A 19,298-nucleotide genomic window follows, 5' to 3' on the forward strand; every position below is an offset into this window, starting at 1 on the left:
CCCGCCCCGCCCCGCCAGGCCCCGCCCCGCCCCCGGCACTAGACCCCTCCCGCCACCATGAGTCCCGCCCCCGCCGCGTGACCCGCGCGCGAGTCATGTGGCCAGTCAAGATGGCGGCGGTCAGGGCAGTGGTGGCGGTGCTGCTGGGTCTGTGCCTGGGCTGCGCGGCCGCCGCCGTTCCCCTGGTTATCTGGCACGGCATGGGTGAGCCGGGACCGGCAGCGGGGGCGGGGCCGGAGCCGATCCTCCGGTAACGGCTCTGGGGGCGGGGCAGCGGCGCTTAGCTGGCCCGGCCGGTGGATGGGGCCGTGCCGGGACCCGAGTAGGCCCGAGGGGAGCTCGCAGGGCGCCCCCGGCCCCGCTCCGGTGTCCCCCTCCTCTGGGCTGCTGTTTTCTACGAAGACCGGGAGGTGCCGACCCTCCTCTCCTCGGCCCGTGTGTGCGGTGGCGGCTTCTGGCCCCGTTGTAGCGGGCCGGGGGCTGGTACGTTTGCGGAGGCGAGGTTAGGGCCCTGAGCGGTGGCCTGACGGTGTGTTGTGTTGTTCCCTCTCACAGGAGACAGTTGCTGCAATCCACAAAGCATGGGGTACATTAAAAAAATAGTGGAGAACAAAATACCAGGGATTTATGTTCTGTCTCTCAAGATTGGAAGCAACCTGATACAGGTAACTAACTCAGCTGTCACTCGCGTTTCTGCTTGGCGGAGCGGTGTGGTGTGTGGCGGTGGTGGTGCAGTAGTTATTGCAGTCTCTGTTGTCAACACAATTCCACAAGGATTCTCATTGTGCTGTCTCTGCTAACTTTTTTCTTCCTTGTGAAGTAAACAGTTTTGACAGGTAGAAAACCAACAGTCTAGATAATACCTGCAGAAAAGAACTGGGGAAAAACAAGTCCCTAGTCTATATTGGATTAATATGCAAATCCAGTGATTAGCACTCTAACCACTCCAAGTAATATAAAGGCATGTGATAAGGTATAGTACTAAAGCAGAGTTTTATCCCTTGCCATCCTTATGGATTTCCAACCGTTTATTATACTGAAAACATATAGTGAATAAAGGTACAGACCACTACACCTTCATGGTTTTTGACAGTTTTATGTAGCCCTTCAGAATTGTTTTAAAGGCTCTCAGGATATTGTGCAATGTATGTTATTTTCTAGGATCTGGAGAAGATGGGTGAAGTTTGATTTTTAATTTTTATAAATATATATAGACACATAAAATCTGAAGGGACTCAAATTGTCAAAAAGTTTGGGGAAGTGTCACTTTTCTATATGAGAGTTTTGCCAAGCAGAGTAGGAACAATGACATGGTGAAGGGAAGTCTCAAAACTTGAATTTACTTCTGTCATATTGTGAAAGTTAAGGTCCTCTTCAAAAGCAGAACTGAGCATTCTATTTGCAGAGATCAAAATAACATAAGCCATTGTACAAGCTATGCATTCTAATCTGGCTAATCCATCAGGATATGGAGAACAGCTTCTTTATGAATGTGAACGATCAAGTGAGAGAGGTGTGCAGCCAACTTGCAAAGGACCCTCACCTGAAAGGAGGCTACAACGCAATGGGCTTCTCCCAAGGAGGCCAGTTCCTGTAAGTTTACACTTCTGTTCCATTTCCAGTGCTTTTTGTTGGGTTTTAGGTTCTGATTTAAAACTCTTTTAAAATACTAAGCAGATGTAAACTGACAAACCCCTTCATAAGGGTAGTTGCGCTCCAAAGGAGGTAAGAACATGTTTGCCTATAGCCCTCCTCTACCAGGAAGGGTTAATTCTCTTAGCACATGTTACCCAAGTACCTGAGCCCACACAGTGGCAAGCTGAGAGCTGCATGTGAACCAGCACTGGTGGCCTGGGCATGTTGGGTGCCAGCTCAGCTCCTTCCTTTTTTCCCACAGGAGGGCAGTGGCCCAGAGGTGTCCTTCTCCTCCCATGCTCAATTTGATCTCCATTGGGGGACAGCACCAAGGTAGTGTCCAATTAAGCTATCACACTTCCTAAGCACCTTGAAGGGTAGGGGGCCCTTCTTGGTAGGAGGGATGGTTTTTTGGCCTTTTCCTAAAATCTGACCATTTTCTGGTGAATTAAACTGCCCCTTTGTACTTGTCTGAATCTGGTGGTCTGCTTTGGCCCAGTTGTTAGGCAACTGTGTTATCTTCTGTCTTGGTCTTGCTTAACTGGCAACAAGAAGTGACCTTTGTAAGTAAACAACTTATTGTCTGGGTAGAATTCTTCTGTACTTTGGAAGCACTTGGGATTAGTTGTTTCGGGAGAAGAAATTTCTAACTACAGAGCAAAGCTTTTGTGAAACTAAACCTTCTGGGTCACAAGGATGTTTTACAATCAGCATCTAGAAAGCTAAAGCCTCAGGGAAAGGGATGTGCTTTTTGCAGTAAAGAGACAGTATGAAATTAAAGAGACAGAAATGATTAAAGAGACTATACAGTTAAGAGAGGCTGACTGAATTTCAGATACTCTCCCCTGAGAAGCTCTATGGCTTGAGTTTATTTCATTGTAGTGTGGTGGGAAGATTTGTAGGGACCGATCGTGAGATCTCCTGGGAACAGACCAGGCGAGCTGGATGGTATTCTGCTCGTCTGCGTGCCCCCGTTCTCCAGAGCAATTCCCTCAGCTCAAGAACATCATCCATTATCTTTGTGTGTAATAGTGCTCAGGGGCAGGAGGGCTGTCTAATGGGATTGCAGGATTAAAGGCTGCCTGATTCCCTGGGTAATTCTTGCCACTGTTCTGTAAGAGGGTGGTTCTTTACCAGCTGGAGGGATTAAGGGATTTCACAGTCTTACACGGTTATTACACATTTCTCCATACCCCAGGTGTGTACGGCTTTCCACGCTGTCCTGGTGAGAGCTCCCATATCTGTGACTGGATCCGAAAGACGCTGGATCTTGGCGCCTACACACAAGCTGTTCAAGAGCAGTGAGTATATTCATCAAGCTGCAACAACAGCGGCCAGGCACACCTGAGCAGCTCTGGGTTTCCGGCCTAATCTTTGGTTTCTCTCTTTTCCAGCTTGGTACAAGCAGAGTATTGGCATGACCCTCTGAAGGAGGACGACTATATGAAAAACAGTATCTTTTTGGCTGATATAAATCAGGAGAGGGTAAGGACCTGGCTGATGGTTAAATGGTAGTAGGAGAGCAGAAGCCTTAGCAGTGAGTTCACTCATGTTCGTGCTCCCTGGCAGTCATCTTGCTGGAGTTCGAAGGGGAGCATTTTTTGCCCTGGATCCCAGGGGTGTAGGAAGTGTTTTTGCTGGTAGATTTACAAATGAGACTTGTCTGTGGCAGAGCAGCTCCCGTGTGTCTGCGCTGTTTTGGGGTGGTTGGCGTAGATAAGCCACATGCTCAGTCCTCCCACCACCTTTCAAGTGGGTGAATCCTCTCACTCCCCTGGCAAGGCAGGGGATGCCCACCCCCTCTTTACAGCCTGGAGATGAGGCTGAACGCCATGAGCACAGCCAAGGGAGGCTGTTAACGGAAACACACGTCCCTGCCTAGGCTGGTGCAGGCCAGGGCTTCCTTTGCAGGTGCAGGCCAAGTTGGAGCAGGCTGTTTCCCTAACGTGTCTCAATAGGTTTTCCAGTGACTTGGATCTGTTCTCTATTGCTTTCATCCAGGGCATCAACGAGACGTACAAGAAAAACCTGATGGCTCTGAAAAAGTTTGTGATGGTGAAATTTCTCAATGATACCATGGTCGACCCTCCGATCTCTGAGGTGAGGCAGGCAGGACGGGTGCTGCTTTTGGGTGGTGGTTTGGTGCTTGCTCGTTTCTGGTTTGTCCTTTTATGGCAGAACTTGAGGCTGGCAAGGAGCAGGCTGAGCACAGACGTAGGCCTTATACTGCACTGTTTCCACCAGAAGCTGGTGAGAACTTGCTTATCTCCTGGGAACCCTTCAGCGACCATTTCCTTCTTTTTATTCTGGCAGTGGTTTGGGTTTTACAAAAGTGGCCAAGCCAAGGAGACCATCCCGCTGAAGGAGACCTTGCTGTACAAAGAGGTGTGTTTTGCTGGGGGCTGAGGGGTTGCCGCAGTTTCCACTCTGTAGTGCCCTTGGGATGTTGAGGAGCTCACATCTCTGCTTTACTCACTATCTCTGCCGTTCCTGGGATATCGCCTCCTCTTGCCAGTAGCTGGGAAGGCATTTCTCTCCAGGCAGTTCTGGCAGTGGCAATTACAGGGTGGTCTCGTACCTGGCTCAAGATCCCCCCCTTTCAGCATGTGTTTAATGAACTCTGCTCCTTTTTAAAGCCTTGTTGTTAAGTCATCCCTTTTCCCCTGTATGAGAGGAAGGCTCTGAAGAGCAGAAGTGAAACCCACTCTAGCCTGCAGCCACTTCTGCTGCAACAACAGTCCCTGACCATCAGTGCTTTTCTCCAGGCTGGGTTCCCCAGCCACTGCCAGCGTTTGGCTGTGGCAGGCCTCAGGAAGCTACCTATGGTCATGCTTCTCTCTGCAGGATCGCCTGGGGCTGCAGGAGATGGACAAAGCGGGAAAGCTGGTGTTCCTGGGGGTGAAAGGGGATCACCTGCACTTCTCAGAAGAATGGTTTTACACCACTATCCTCCCCTTCCTCCAGTGACGCTAAGGGGAGGCCCCCTGTGAGAGCACTGGGGAGTGTCTGCCACTGTAGTTAACGCAGCTGCCACTGTACAACAGCACTTTCTGTATACGAGCCTACGGGGGTCTGGGGAAGGGGAGGAAGAGGGGGTTTAGCTCAGCAGTTCCACAGTGTGCAGAGGCAGCACCCATTACACTGCAGTAAGAGACCAGGATTTGTCTGAACGTAATTATGCTCCAATATGGGTGGACTGAGCCTCACACTAACTCCGAAGCACTCCATCCTGCACAGGCCTCGGTAAGTCTACTTCAGTTCTCAGAGCTGGGGCTGTGCTGGTCACTTGGTGATGGCAAAATGATTAGCTGTGTGAGGGGGTTTGTTTTCCTTGTCACCTGTTCCTTGCAGGACACAATGGCAGTATTAACTGAAATCACTAGTGCAAGAATGCTGCTGCATCTCTTAAAGGGATCAGCAAGTAGGTTTATATGGCTGTATGTAGAGGAAAGATAGTACAGCCTATCCTTCCAGATGGAGAAATGGGCCAAATTTAGGGGGTTCTGGGGAAAAAGTAGGGGTTTGAATTAAGTAGGTATTGACAGCTTGAAGTTTTCAACTAATGGCTTGGTTTATGCACTTTTATACAGAAACTGCAATAAATAAAGACCACCTAACAAAAAAAAGTGAGCTTTGACAACTACCGACCCTTTGGATTTGAGGGGAGTTCAGGAAAGTCTGCTTCCCCACAGGGAAGTGGTGAGGCAGCATGGAGGCAGGGTAAGGCAGCACGAAGCATCTTGTCCTACCCGAGGTCTTGTGTGCCCCTGAAGAATGGACAAAAGCCTCTGTAATGAGCAAGTTGGCATTAACTTTATTCTATCTTCTGTATAATCTTAAGTACATAAGAAAGGTTTTTTCACAAGCCTCAGGAGAAAACGAGTACAAGTCACAGGACAGTCTCAAAATAAAAAAATTGCATATTTTTTTTTGTAAGTTTTGTCCTAGAGAAAAAGAACATTGACACTTTACAGAGGAAATGCATTTAAGATATGCTTATGCCACCCGAGGCATTGGAAAAATGAAGGTCAAAGCACGTGCAGCTCCCTTTATGGGTCAGTACAGTACTGTGTCTTGGATCCATCCCTCTGCTCCAGGGCCCTGGAACAGAGGCTACCAGCTTCCACCAAATTAAAGAGCCAAGCAACAGGGGAAAGGGCAGGCTGGGAGGATTCACCTTATGGGGACTGATTGCAGATGAGGAAGAGAGTGATGAACCGACTGGATCCAACTTGGGTATTTACAATACTGCACTACTGACCCTGGAATGAAGGAGACCCTTCCTCTGCAGAAGGGGACAGGTTCAGAAGAACTGTCCTGGAAGACTGAACCTGAGTTCAGCTGCTCTGAGAAGGAAGCTCTGGGGCAAAGAGTCCCTTGCCAGATGGAGGGCTCTTGGAATAAGAGATGCTCAGCTCCAAGCTACCAGCCAGACTGCAGGGGAGGGGGGTAACCACAGTTACTCCACTGCAGTCTTCCTGTGGCACTGGTTAATATAAAGCCTCCTGTCATGGCACAATCAGAAATACACTGAGCTAGTAGGAATGATACAAGAGAAATCAGGGTGGAATGCTACAGCCCAGGTCCTCAGCCTTTGGTCCGACAAAGCCATTCCCATGTCCTGTAATGCCACCAACTAGTATGTAGAGCTGGAATTAGCAGCTTCCAGGACCTTCTCAAGACATCTGCCATAGCAACTGGGTACTCTGGACCCTGACAGATGCCATTATTCGTTAAAAAGGGGACAACATTCCTCTCTCACATGAACAGTTTGCTTAAAGTCAATACGAAAAAAACCGAACAACACTCTGAAAGCCAACTGCCAGTACTGGCTGTGAAGTTCACCGAAAAGCTGACTTGATCAATTGGTGCAGTTAGATCAGACAAGGGGAAAGAGAAAAAAATACACCTTCCTGCTAATAGATGTGGACGATAACTGACGCACCACCTACACCAAACCCCAGGCAGAGGTATTTCAGTGATGGCAGGTAGCTGTGTCTCTCGGGTAGAAGAGAAGCAGTTTGAGAGCAGAAAGGTACAAGAAATCTAAGAGAATCTGAAAGCAGATTTGTCCCACAGCAGGGCCAGGGGAGGGTATGAGCCTTGGAGCTTTTCTGCTTAGCCAGCAATTTCCGTCACAGTGGTAACCAACTTCTGACCATTCCACACTGTCTTGAACTGTTCTGGGACAGGAAATTCAGTCTGGAGGGTAAAAATAGAAATCTGTTGTCAAAAAACTGTTTATGACTAAGACTAGTAACTTCTTCCACTGTACCATGAACAACCCTCTCCTGTACCACGAACACTGCCTGTTCTGCCCTCAGGAGATCCTGAGGAAGAATCAGCTCTCTCAAGCCAGCAAGTATCTCACCATAAAGACAACTTGATTCGCTGGTTTTAATATCTGATCATCATGCACAGCCTCCAAAGTCTAGAGTCTAAAATTGTCCCTCCAGACCTCACTGTAACCCACGTTCCCTGCAGGGCTCGGTAAGAATCCTGCCGTGCATTACCCCAACCAGACCTCCACAACGATTTCAAAAGTAGCACTTACAAAGTCACCACCCTCTGTGGGAATAAGGACATTCATCTCTGATGACTTGGCACTGACGATTTCGCAGTCTAGGGAGTTCTTGCTCAGATACACGTGGCAACCGTCTGTCTTGTTGATGGAAATCGTTGGCACTTTACCCATTACCTAGCGGGGTGGTCGAAGCAGCAGTTAGAGGAACATTAGTTTGAACTCAGCAACCACAACATTTTTCTTTTGTGCCTGCCTTCAAGGCCAGAGGTTTGGACTCCAACCTCCCTGCTGCAGGCACGCTGGATGCAAGTACTCCCACCTTTACTAAAAATGGGAAGTTATTTGATTTGATCTTTTTACAACAAAACTACAGTGAACACTGGCCAAGCTGACCATCCCAAATCAGATAGCAAAATGGGAATCGGAGGAGATTGTACTGCTGCCCTCCTACTTTGGCAGTCATATCGTCTGCCTGCCCCACAGAGGCTAATCTTCTACCTAGAGCCCTGAAACAGCTCAGTGAAGGAAATTTCAGCCCTTTCCTAAGGGCTGGGCAGGGTGAGCTGCAGAGCAGCAGGACTGGTGGTGCTTCATGAACGTTCTCCACAGATGCACATTCCTGTTCTAGAAATAATATAACTACTCAAGCCAGCAGATGCTACAGCCACCCTGTTGTACAGCACAGCAGTCACACTCCAGGCAGAGAACAGGATGCAGACACTCACCTGAACTTTAACATCCCTGCTGTTTATGATCTCTACGATGCCCACCACGTCATCAAACACCAGACCTAGCTTCTTACAGTTATCTGCAAAGAAACGACAGAGTAGGTCACAGAAACGTTTTGGAGATCCAGCCTTTTAAAGACCAGCACACAGAAGCAGTTTTCAGGGTTCCTCTGCTTACCAAGGGTGATGGAGTTGATCTTGCCTTTGATTTGGAGCGTACTATTTGTGCACTTGAAAACATATGCTACCTGCTTCAACTCTGTATCGCTGATTACCAGGTTAGTGGCATTCTCCTGGTTTTCCTGAAAAGACAGGCAAAACACTTTATTTTCTGAATGCAGACCAATCCATCCATGTGAACAGCAGGGCAGTGAAGCCCCTTTAAAAGCAAACTGCATGTACTTTCAGGCTTGTGCCTCTTACAAGGAAGGTCTTCAGACCTTCCTTCCCTGCTGCAAAGCTCCCATCCCTCCAGCCCACTCATGCCAACACCAGGCACTCACCACTCTCCACTTTTTGCCCTCTAATTCTAGCAGCGCAGGTGCCTTTGGAGAGGTTTTTTGGGAGGGGTTAGCATTACACGCTGGTTTGGGAGCAGTGAAAGGTTTGGGTCCACTTCTCACAGGACCCCCTTGGTTCTTCAGGGCTGGATTCTTGTGGGTCTTCATGTCATCTGAAACATGCCTTAAGCCTGCAAGAGAAGTCAAACCCGAAATCCAGCTCTCGAAGAACACAGACATCAGTGCTAACAACAATCATCATGAAAACATTTTTCAAAATGCAAATAAACTGCAACTGGGCCTAAGTTGAGTCCAAGCACAAGTGACAGCAAGTGAAAGAGGAGAGAGCAAGAAACACTGATGCAATCTTGACGAGAACACAAGATGTACTGTAGAACCAGAAGGCGCCAGCTCTTCCACTCTGCAGCTGGAAAAAGCCCTGAGCCAAGCACCTCACCTTTTCTCACCTCTGTCCTGACACGCTGGCCAGGTAACACAAAAAAGGGGTCAGTTTTGTGCAAATCTGAGTAGGTGCAAAATTGCACCCTTTGTAACTGAAGTTGTGCAGGCAACCAAAGGTCTCAATTTTTCCATTCCAGCTGGAGATTAATCTCTTGCTACACTTGACAGATGAGGCTGAGAATTCTAACTCAGACGTGTTCCCTGCGTCAGGGCTGCTTCTGATGCCCAGCCTCATACTCGGATCAGATGGCCTTTTGTTACTGCAAGCCTGCTTTCTAAGCTGGTATATTGAGGGATGACAGCAAAACGAGGGCTCGCAGCACAACAGTACTCTCGCTGATGGCTGCCCTCCCTCTGCTAGCTACTTCCACCTACCAGAGGTGATGCCTTCTCCCCGATTGATCTGGGCGAAGAGTGCGGAGCGGGAGGCAGAGTCATCTGTGCTGGAGCTCGTGGGGGCTGGAACAGGTGGGGGAGGAGGGCCTGGTGGGGGAGGCGCAACCCCAGCTGGGGGAGCAGATGGTGATTTAGCCCCTTCTGTTGCTACAGGACCCTGTAAGAGGCCAGCAAAAGGAAAAGCAATTGCACAAGCTCCATATCTGCTGCAATAATCATGCAATACTCATCTAAGAAGCTCTTGCGACGTAAGCCAGCACTTACTGTTTTGCTCCAAGTCAGCCCCGTGGTGTGATACTCTTTGATATAGGCCTGCAGCTCTGTCCAGATACTCAGATAAGCTTTCACCCAGTCCACTTGCTTTTTATCTCTGAGGACACAAGGATATCATCAGGAACGAGCAGGTCCATTTGCCATTAAAACTCAAGGACTACAAACAGTTCTTAACACCTCTCCACCTCTCAGCCTATAGGGCAAGAAGCAGCTGGACCAACGCAGCAGCCTCACACCTCTAGCGCTGCATTCTGGCTTCGGTATTAATCTTGCACCCGCAGGCAGAAGGCTACAGGCCTGGCTCTGCACTGTCACCCATTTCCCTTGAAGAGTCTGATACTTCCCACAAGATCCACTCCCGAAGCACAAGCTGCTGCCCTGGGAGACAGCTCAGCCACCAAATAATGCTGAGACAATGCACTTGCTACCAGGAATTCCAGCTGCAACATGAATACGAGGAACCTTGTCCCTAAGGATCAGGAAAGAACAGCTAAGTGAGGCTTTACAAATATACCCTGCCTTTAAAAAGAATGACTGAATGAAAGACCAAGACAGCTGTGGTTAGATGCTGAAGTAGCCCCTACACACCCTATTAGCTGTGTTTGATGAGGTCTTTAAGACAGAAGGTGAACTTACACATCCTTGTACTCCTTGAGGATCCGGTTGGTATAAAACATGGCAGCATCAGTCATTTCCTTCACATAAGGACCAGGCTTTGGAGCCTAGGGAAGAACAAACACATTGGCATGGAACAGCTGACCAAGGAGCCAGACTTTTCCCACCAGTCCAAGGAAACCGCTTCCCACTGGTGTTCTTACCATGGCCACCCAGCCCAGGGCTGGGATGCTCTCACTGACTGCTGATAAGTGATTGAACAGTTTGCTACCACGGTTCTTCTCCCTGAAATTCTGCACCACCTGGATTTGCTCTGAAATTGGTTTCAGAAGGGATGAGAACGCATTCTGCAGAACAAGAGAGACAATAACAATAAAGAACATTAGTATTGCTCTGGAATGGCTGCACATCTTCATGGGCGGCTCCGCTGAGGTGATGGTCACTTGGAGGAAGATTCCAACTGGCGCAAGTTATTGCTACAGCTCCTGTCCAGGCTTAGCTCTCCCTGCGAGCCCAGCTCGGTCCCACAGCCTAGCTCCTCCAGGGTTGAAGTCATAGCTCCCAACCGGATTGGTACTATGGGAGTACGCCAAGAACTGTGACTCATGTTCAATCCAAGAGACTCTGACAAAGCTTGTTAGTAACAACGACAGAAATAGCATTTGCCTTTCCTGGATTCTTTTGTTCCAAGACAGTTTGTTAAATTTTTTCCTCTCCTTTAAACTCTCAGAGAAAGGGGTGCTATGCAGGCTTTTGCAGTTTGGGATCTCCAGCCTGCATTACAATCAGCGTCGCAGCAAGTTCTCAAGTCACCCTATCAAGCCAGACTTCAGGATTCAAGTTACGTCTCAAGTCAATCCACGCCTTTAGTATTTGGATGATAAAAATTGTTTCTGTGTGTTGCTCGCTTGGAAGGCTGACTGATAGCGCTTAGAAGTCTTCTGAGGTCAGAGCAGCCAGCCAATTACACACTGCCAGAGCTGCCTCTTGGGCAACTTTTCTTGCTTTTAAGATCAGGAGGTCTCCTGCTGGTGGCAGCAGTGAGAGACAAATTTGGGCAAAACTTGCTTTTCAAAGCCTCAGCTTTTCCTTTGCTGTCCCTTCCCCTGTTTAGATGAGAACAGAGAGGTTCCAAGCACCACTGGCCAGGCTACATTTTCAGAAGCTCCAGCCTAGCGCTATTGTCAAGTAACAGGATAGGGAAATTCTTCGCCACAGGCAATGAGTTCATACATTTTGCTTTTTAAACTGGCTACTCCAGAACTGACTAGACTCCTACAAGACAACCTGCACAAAGACCTACATTAGATTAAAAGATTATGAACCAAGAGTAACCTTAAGTAACGTATCAGTGGAATTTATAAGCAGAATCTCAGACTAGAGACTATGCAGAGCACCACCACAGCAAGCCTGGTCAAAAATAAACAATGCTGAATTTGGGGAAAAAGATGCAGATACAATTTGCAGTGAAAGTAGCACAGAAATCCAGCTACCACAATGTAACAGTAGAAGCCATGACTAAACCAGATAATAACTGCAAAGAAAAGCAAGAAGGGATCCTGTGGCTCAGGAAAAATGGTTCTCAGCAGGGAAAAACCAATGCATTCAGGATCAGATTCTCAGTCACACATCCTGCTGAGAAGCAGCAACCTAGGGTAAAGTGTTAAATTACTTGCTTCAAGACAAATCAATCCTAAAAGCCTAGCTATTATTCAGAGGCCATTCAACAGAGACAAATGTCTGTTATACTTCAGAACGAGCCTGATGCCTGAAAGTCTATAAGCATCACGTAATGAAAAGCATGCTCTAGGCAAATCCCACTGGCTCCTGTCTCAGATAAGTTGCTGTCTGCAGGTTGCATCTCGGGGAACAGTGATTGTGCAGTGCTGGTGCCAGGTGAAACTCAAGACAGATGCTGTGAGATGATGCTCACAAGGTGCTCTGACAGCTACAGAAAACTTGTTGCTCTAATGACTGGAAAATCCTAGTTCTGCAGCTCTAAGAATTGACTTCTGGAATTCTGCCCAGCATTGGATGAGCAGCTGGAACAGTTCACACTTTCAGCAAGTGTCACCTCACAAATTCAAGTGTCTCCAGTCCTTCTCTAGTTCCTCTTTTGGAGCAACTGCATTAGCCCAGATCCCCCTGCACTTGCAGTCATCCCTGACCCGGAGGTAAGAGCGTACCCATTTTCTGGCAAGCAATTTCCCAGACTTACCTCTGTTGGCTGCTGGTGTTGAGATGCCATCACCAGAAGAGCCCTCTCGCTCATCAAGCCTGCATGAACCATCTCAGCCTAATAATAGAGAAAAACATCAGAGAGCTTCCCTTGTACCCAGTGTGACACTAGCGGTCATTCAAGCTCCCGCTGCCCACAGTTCCTAGTCTGTAAGAGAGCAGCTATGCTGATCTCAGAGCACATATTCTTGGAGACACCCATCCTCAGAGAAAACTCACAAAAATGCAACAGCTCTTGGGCTAGGTAGTTTACAGGCTTCCTAAAGTCTATAAAGAGAACTAGGCACCCAGCTACCAAAGATTTCAAGGAGGTTTGATTCATCATGTGTGTGAGTAGGTGGAAATCTGCTGGAGGTTATCTGGGCGGGCATCTGCATCTGTTTTGAATCCTTGGGGATTATAAACATCCTAGAATACAGCGCCAAAGGAATGCAAACACCAAAAGCAAGCTTGGCCCTTAACAGCCCTGAAGGACAAGCAGCATTATTTAGAGCTGAGGGAGAAGAACGTGATTCCTTACATGCTTCTGCACATCCCCGCCAACTTCTTTGCTGATCTTGATGTATTCAGCTACTGGGCCAGCCAGAAGGGCATCGAAAGCCTGCACGTACTGAGCCACACCTGCAGAGAGGGAACCACAGTACAGGCATCACCGAGAGGCACCGGCTGGGCTCCTGGGCTGGGAGCACTCACACGTGCACAGCGCACTGGTGGGCTGCACCTCCCAGCCAGGTCACGGCAGGAGGCTCAGCCTGAAGCATGCAGCTGAACACCGACAAGGGAAGCGCTGCAGGCACAGGAAGTCCTTATCTTAGCAGGATGGTAACCGCAGGCCTCTGCGTTTGCTCAGTACCTGCTGTGAAACTCACTTCCCCTCTGTGCACATCTAACAGCTTTTTGCATGCCCTGCACGAGCACCACCCGCTCTGCAACAGCTACTGCTGCTGCCACACTGGCTGGGTGACACTTCAGCACAGGGACTCTCACGGGGTGATACTTTGTGCCTTACCTTTGGAAGAGCCATCTCCACACATGCCAGGTCCTTGGCACACTGTCTCCAGGCGCTCCACAGCCTTCTCCAACCGTTCAACCAGTCTTTCCATATCTACCACCGTCCACAACCTGCACAGACAGAAGACAATTATTCGCATCCTCTGATAGTACGAATGGGATGCCAAACGTTGAAGAGGGTTTATCAGCTGCCTACTATAAGCTCTACCAGTTCCAGAAGAATATTTTCTACCTAGCTTTGCACACTCATGATGGACAGCAGGGTATCCTCACATTAGCATGACAGTGATTACACAACAGCCACTTTCTATTGCCACAGTTGCTCCTTAATGGCCACGTCATTACTGTTCCATCGTATGGACAAGGATATAAAACTTCTATCTTCTAACCTTGTATTGACACCTCATCGAAACAAAACTCTGTACAGAATCTCACTGCAGCCAGTTCCTGGCCCAAGTCCTAGCTGTGACCATGTAGCAAATCAAGCACAACTGATTTGCTGGGAGATCACACACTTCAGATTAGAACTAGTAGTTTTGTTTCTGCAGATGCAACTGTAGGGACCTCCCGGAGTCCTGAATTCCTCCAAGGAACATCTGTAATTCCAGCATCGCTCTGGTACAAAGCACCAGCATGCAGAATGAGGCACCCTGGCACACACTAAGATGAGCAGCTGCACAAGCTAAGAAGGCATAGCTGCTTCTACAACAATACGCCCCGTTCATCCTCTCCCTGACAGGCTTTGGTATCTGAACTGCAGAACCTATGCTGCAGGCACTGCACAACAAAGTGATTTAGGTATCTAAGTCATTTGCAGCGTCTCATCTGGAAATGTCTTAAGAGTCATATAAACTTTCCATTAATTACTGCTTTGCAGAGGCTCTGCACCAAGGAGCAAGACAAGCCACGCTCCAAGCACAGTAATGCACAGGGAATGCAGGGAGGAAGTAGCAAGTCACCAATTGCATTTTTATCTTATCACCACTCATCAGAAGATTTTACATGAATCACGATTATGGGCTGGACACAGCTTCCTTCTTATTGCAACAGCCTGCAAAAGCTGAAAACTCTGCCTGGAGGAGAACATCCTTCCCAGCACAGCCAAAAAGGCAGGCAGCTGCATCAAAGGAACTGATCCTAGCTCTCCCTCAGAAACAAAACCTGAAGATCCAACAAGGATTTTGCTTTTGCTCACAAGCCTTCTCAGCCCTGCTCCAAAGTGCATGTTTTCACCCAATTTCCAGAGGATGTGGGGCAGATCCAGTGTTAGTCACAAGCGGCACTGATGTCACAAGACAAACAAGGCCATTTTCCGCCCCTCTTTCGGCTGCTTGCATCAGGAGAAGCAGCACTGATGTGGGGGGCAGGGGAGAGGCCACCCCCCTTTCCAAAAGGAAGAGAGCGGTTTCCTCCTCTGTGCAAGAGCGAGCCAGAGGACGTACTGTGTATAAAACCGGACAGCAGTAACTGGATGGCTTCCAGATACAAAAAAAGTTCAGAGAGGCTGAAACTTGTGGGCAGTCACCCATATAATCAACAGCAATGAGTACCTCTTCTTTTTTTTTTATTTATTCTGTACAATGTAGAAATCCTGACCACAGGATCGTCAGCGCTCTGCTGCAGCTGAGGACGACGCATCCAGAATGGGGCTCACGTCTTCCAGTGGGAGCCCAGCCAAGAGCCGGGCTCTGCCTCCCCCACTCTCAGCACACTAAAAAAGGGTGGGTTTTTTCCCCCAGAAGAGCCACCTGTTAAGGAAACTCTCCCTTGCTTTAAGAGTACAGCAAGATAGACGGGTATAACACAGGGGTTTTAGAAAGGACATCAGGTTTACCGGGTGCTAAGCAGACAAAGCTGCTGTTCTGCACCACTGATCCCCACCACATTCTACACGAGGCTCTAATCTGATCAGCCCCATTACCGAGCCGCAAACTGCATTTCCAATCAGGATTACAAACCAGAAAGTCCAGATGGAAAGCTGCTTCCTACCGCCAGCACTAAGACATGCTGTTGCGAGTTGCATATCACATCATCACTTCTAGATATGCTGTCGGGATTGATGTCCTTTAACAAGACAGTGTTCCCTGAGATTCGGATTCCTTCCAGTCTCCTTGCCGTTTGACACATCCTTCCTGGTTTTCCTAACAGAAGCCAGAAACTCACAGTGCTTGATACCAACTTTGTAAACCTAGTGCTATCCAGCAGATGGTGAACTCATTTTAATTTCTGTTTAATGGGCAGCATTAGGTCAACTTGCAAGATAAGTCACTTGGTAAATTGGCAGCACAATCAGAACTAAGCGCAGGCAGCACAAAGTCCTACAGCAGGCAGCTAAATCTTAGTCACTCCTTGCTAAAGCTATCGTGACTCACCCTTACCATGCACTTTGCCCTGTGGATGCAGCTCTTTCTGCTATTGACATACCCACATGGAATGAAATAAAAAGATTTAATTGTAACTAACATCAACAGCCAGAGCCTGCAATCTAAAGATTCACATTTAGCAAGGAAATTAAAAAAAAGATCACAAAATAGACCTGCCCAGGCTACACCTGGACAGTGTTTTGTCTATTGATCACTTCAAATGCAAAATAGTTTCAGTAAGCGACAAACTGACTTCACAGATCTCAGTACAGCACATTAATCAATTTGCTTGATTAATTAAAACACAATTTGCCTTCTTTAAAGAGGAAGTTTAGACACATAGATCGCTTCAGAGTCATTTTTGTTCCGCACATCGTCCTATGCTCAGGAAGAATGAGAAAGGCTTTCAAGCTACGCTGTGGAGCCAGGTTAGAGTTCTGCGGCTGACAGAAGTGGAGTTGAGATGATGCTCTCCCTTTTGGGAATATCATGCAGGACTTATATCTAGGTCTTCTTTAAATTCAATTGAACTTTGATTACCAATGGAGCGGAAGCTATGGACTCGCAGCAAATGCACATTTCACCCTGGGCCAGAAAGTCCATTCATTTTCATAGCACATTTGGTTAATCTATGAACTAACCTTTATTTCCATCAAAGCTTGGGAACATGGTTTTGAACACACTGTACAGCAAACATGCTTTCATCCTACAGCTAGACAGTTTTGATGTACCAATCAGAGCAATAAAAGGAAGGAATTGTGTCTGTAAAAACACTAGGTAGCCCAAAGCTGAACCTGGACACCACCACAATAAAAGGAGTTTCCTGTTTGGAGAATATCAAGGAGTTGGCATGTCCCAGCCAAAGGCCAGTCCTCAGAGGAGCGAGCTAGTTCTCATAAAAAAAACCGGCATAAATGAAATTCTTCTGGTTGCCTGAGACAGCACACTAACCTGAGTCCTCACTTAGACATTCTGGAAGACACGAATGTTAATTTTATAGCCAAAGCAAGTCCAACCTACGCCTCTGTTCAGATTCAGCGTTTGTGAAGCCCGACAAACTGCTGTCAGCAACACCAAATTTGCATCAGCTACTTCCTGTTTCTACAGGCAAAAAGAATAAAGATGGGACAACTAAATTAAGAACATACCACAGTTTATTTCTGAACTGACACTGGAATATCTCCGGGGATCAGCTACCAGATGATTCCCAACAATTATATCTTCCAAAAACCCAAAGAATTTTTTTTTAAACAGTTCAGCTCATCACATAAGGAATTATTTGATGTAAGACAGGACCCAAATGCCTGAATTTTGTCAGTTGTCAGGACCAGCCACGAACACAAGACAGCTATTGCTAGTCCCAGCAGTTGCCAAGACAGAGATCTCTGCTGTTTATAGCACAACAATACTTGTTGACATTGCTCCAGAACCCACGGTGACTACTTCTGGTATTTCAGAGCTATTTAATTTAGAAAACCAAAAGTCCTTTAAAAAAAAAAAAAAATAAAAATCAATCTGGACCCTATTTAAGCTCTCCAAAATAACAAATCCTACTGAAGTCATTAAAAGTATTATTTGGTATTTTTACTGAAACACTATAAGATGGTTAAAGTATCACTTTGCTCTGCACTAGTGAGTGCAAGGACTCCTTTTTCATCACAATTATATGAAATAGGAGATTTGCACTTGCCAGACTCTGTGGCAATGCTCTTCTCATTTCCATTCCCTGTCAGGGCAATGAATCCACCAGGGAAGTAACTGAGAATCTCAGATCTAAGCTAAATTGGATGCAGTACCAAGCTCCATATCGGGAATTCAGAGCATTGAACCTCGTCAGCATCCCTCCTGAGCTGTGCCTGCTCAAGCAGAGGCTGCTTGGCTGAACTTTGTTCCATGAATAATAGGGGGTATTTTTGGCTTTCAGAAAGCTCAGCAATATTCCAGGGACACAAGGATCGCCCCAGAAGAGAAAGGGAACACAGCAGTTTCTCCACACCACAGATCCCTAGGTTTGCAGTGATGGGCATCCATAGCCCAGATCTTGGGGAATTCCAGAACCTGATGTGCAAAATCCTAACGCATGAAATGCCTGCAGTATTATTATTATTTTTCATTTCACTATTGGAAAATCCAAAGCAGTCACACACATGCCACCTGAACCCCCACCGAAATCAGGAGTCAGCAACAGGCTGAAGACAAGCCCTACCCCTGGCGCAGCAGGACAGGGAGCGTTCCCGGGGCGGGGGAGCACAAGCTACAGGAATAACATTGCTTCAGGCTGCGGCAAACCCCTGGGAAGGTGGATACAGGACGTGGGCACACTCACGGCTCCCTGCCCCGGTGAGTCACCGGTAACCCGCCGGCCCCTCTGCCACCGGGAATCCTAAACACCTCTCGCTGGGGTTGGGGGGGGGGGGAGCAGGTACAGGCCGCCCGGGGTGCCCCGCCGCCGCGGAGCACGGGGGCCAGACCGGACCAATCTGTGACACCTCCCCCCGGGTAGAACCCGGGTACGGAGACACCCCCGGGCCGGCCCCCCCGCAGCAGCAATGGCCCCCGCACCACACAGAAAGCCCCGAAACGTCCCGCCCGCTGCCACGGCCCGCGGCGGGCCCCAGTAACGGCCCCGTCCGGGAGTTTTCACCGTTCCGTGATTAAATTAACCCGAAATCACCGCGTATAACGGATCTACCCCCAGCGGCCAGGTCGCAGCCCCTCCGTCTCTCTACGCCCTCCCAGCGCGGCCCCGGCAGAGGCGGCCGGAGCCCCCCCAGATCGGCCGGGCCCGACCCCTCACCGGCGCCTCCCGGCCGGCCCCGGCGCGGCCGCTGGCGGCTCCCCCCGCGGCGGTCTCCTCCCGCCGATACCGGCCCCGGGGCAGGGGCCGCCGCCCCGGCGAGGGAGGGGAAGAAGGAGGAGAAGGAGGAGGATGCGCAGCCCCCCCGCTTCGGCACTCACCTCCCTACCGCGCTCCCGCTCCGCCGCCGCCCGGCGCCGCCCAGCACCCCCCGCTTCCGGCCCCCGCCCCGCGCACCGGAAGTGCGCACGGCACGGCGCGGCGGCGGCGGGGAGGAGCTGCGGCCAGGAAGCCGCCCTGCGATTGGCGGGAGGCAGGGGGGGCGTGGCCAGAGAGGGCGAGGAGTGGGGCAGAGGGGCGGGGTCTCGCTTGGAGGTGGGGCCACGGAGGTGACGGGGCGGGGGCGAGGGGCAGGATGGGGCCGGGGACCCGCAGGGCGGGCCGGGCCCCGCGGGGAGGGGCTGGGGGAGCTCCGGGGGTTCGAGGTGCCCGAGGCCACCACAGAGGGGCTGGGGGGGGTGTGTCTGACAGCCCCAGCAGGGGCAGCTGGGACCCCCCAGGGCAGGTCTGAGGGCGGGCTGCAGAACCCCCCAGAGGTGCTGTTGGGTCAGTGGGGTCCTTAGGAGGTCTGGGACCCCCGAGAGTGGCTGGGGGTGGTTTAGGGTGCTGAGAGGAGGTGGGGACCCCTGGGAGAGGGGTCGGGCTGGGGGTTGGGACCCTACAGATGTGGCTGGGGGCTGCACCCAGTAGGGGCTA

General features: G+C 49.4%; 2 protein-coding genes across 2 annotated transcripts; one reads left to right on the plus strand and one right to left on the minus strand.

Moving 5' to 3' along the window:
• Window positions 1–80: 80 nt before the first annotated feature.
• PPT1 (palmitoyl-protein thioesterase 1) lies at window positions 81–5,561 on the plus strand. Its single transcript, XM_037380148.1, has 9 exons — window positions 81–204; window positions 556–665; window positions 1,466–1,593; window positions 1,898–1,968; window positions 2,834–2,936; window positions 3,030–3,120; window positions 3,637–3,735; window positions 3,949–4,020; window positions 4,480–5,561. The coding sequence occupies exons 1-9, from the start codon at window positions 96–98 to the stop codon at window positions 4,600–4,602; spliced, it is 906 nt and encodes a 301-aa protein (XP_037236045.1). The 5' UTR covers window positions 81–95; the 3' UTR covers window positions 4,603–5,561.
• CAP1 (cyclase associated actin cytoskeleton regulatory protein 1) lies at window positions 5,427–18,747 on the minus strand. Its single transcript, XM_037380147.1, has 13 exons — window positions 18,704–18,747; window positions 13,381–13,493; window positions 12,892–12,992; window positions 12,352–12,429; window positions 10,337–10,480; window positions 10,155–10,240; window positions 9,510–9,615; window positions 9,225–9,402; window positions 8,391–8,578; window positions 8,066–8,189; window positions 7,885–7,967; window positions 7,190–7,333; window positions 5,427–6,837 (listed from the first exon to the last, which is right to left on the minus strand). The coding sequence occupies exons 2-13, from the start codon at window positions 13,472–13,474 to the stop codon at window positions 6,754–6,756; spliced, it is 1,410 nt and encodes a 469-aa protein (XP_037236044.1). The 5' UTR covers window positions 13,475–13,493; window positions 18,704–18,747; the 3' UTR covers window positions 5,427–6,753.
• Window positions 18,748–19,298: the final 551 nt, after the last annotated feature.

The sequence above is a fragment of the Falco rusticolus genome, chromosome 3 (genome assembly GCF_015220075.1).
Source record: "Falco rusticolus isolate bFalRus1 chromosome 3, bFalRus1.pri, whole genome shotgun sequence".
In the NCBI taxonomy this organism is placed as follows: Eukaryota; Metazoa; Chordata; class Aves; order Falconiformes; family Falconidae; genus Falco; species Falco rusticolus.

Bases quoted from the DNA above. Each gene is read 5' to 3' on its own strand.
- CAP1 (XM_037380147.1), bottom strand. From the start codon at position 13,474: ATGGAAAGACTGGTTGAACGGTTGGAGAAGGCTGTGGAGCGCCTGGAG. The intron at 10,241-10,336 runs GTAAGAACACCA...GTTCTTCCCTAG, and splicing joins CCCTGGGCTGGGTGGCCATG to GCTCCAAAGCCTGGTCCTTA. The intron at 9,403-9,509 runs GTAAGTGCTGGC...GGCCTCTTACAG, and splicing joins GGCTGACTTGGAGCAAAACA to GGTCCTGTAGCAACAGAAGG.
- PPT1 (XM_037380148.1), top strand. From the start codon at position 96: ATGTGGCCAGTCAAGATGGCGGCGGTCAGGGCAGTGGTGGCGGTGCTG. The intron at 205-555 runs GTGAGCCGGGAC...TCCCTCTCACAG, and splicing joins GGTTATCTGGCACGGCATGG to GAGACAGTTGCTGCAATCCA. The intron at 3,121-3,636 runs GTAAGGACCTGG...GCTTTCATCCAG, and splicing joins CTGATATAAATCAGGAGAGG to GGCATCAACGAGACGTACAA.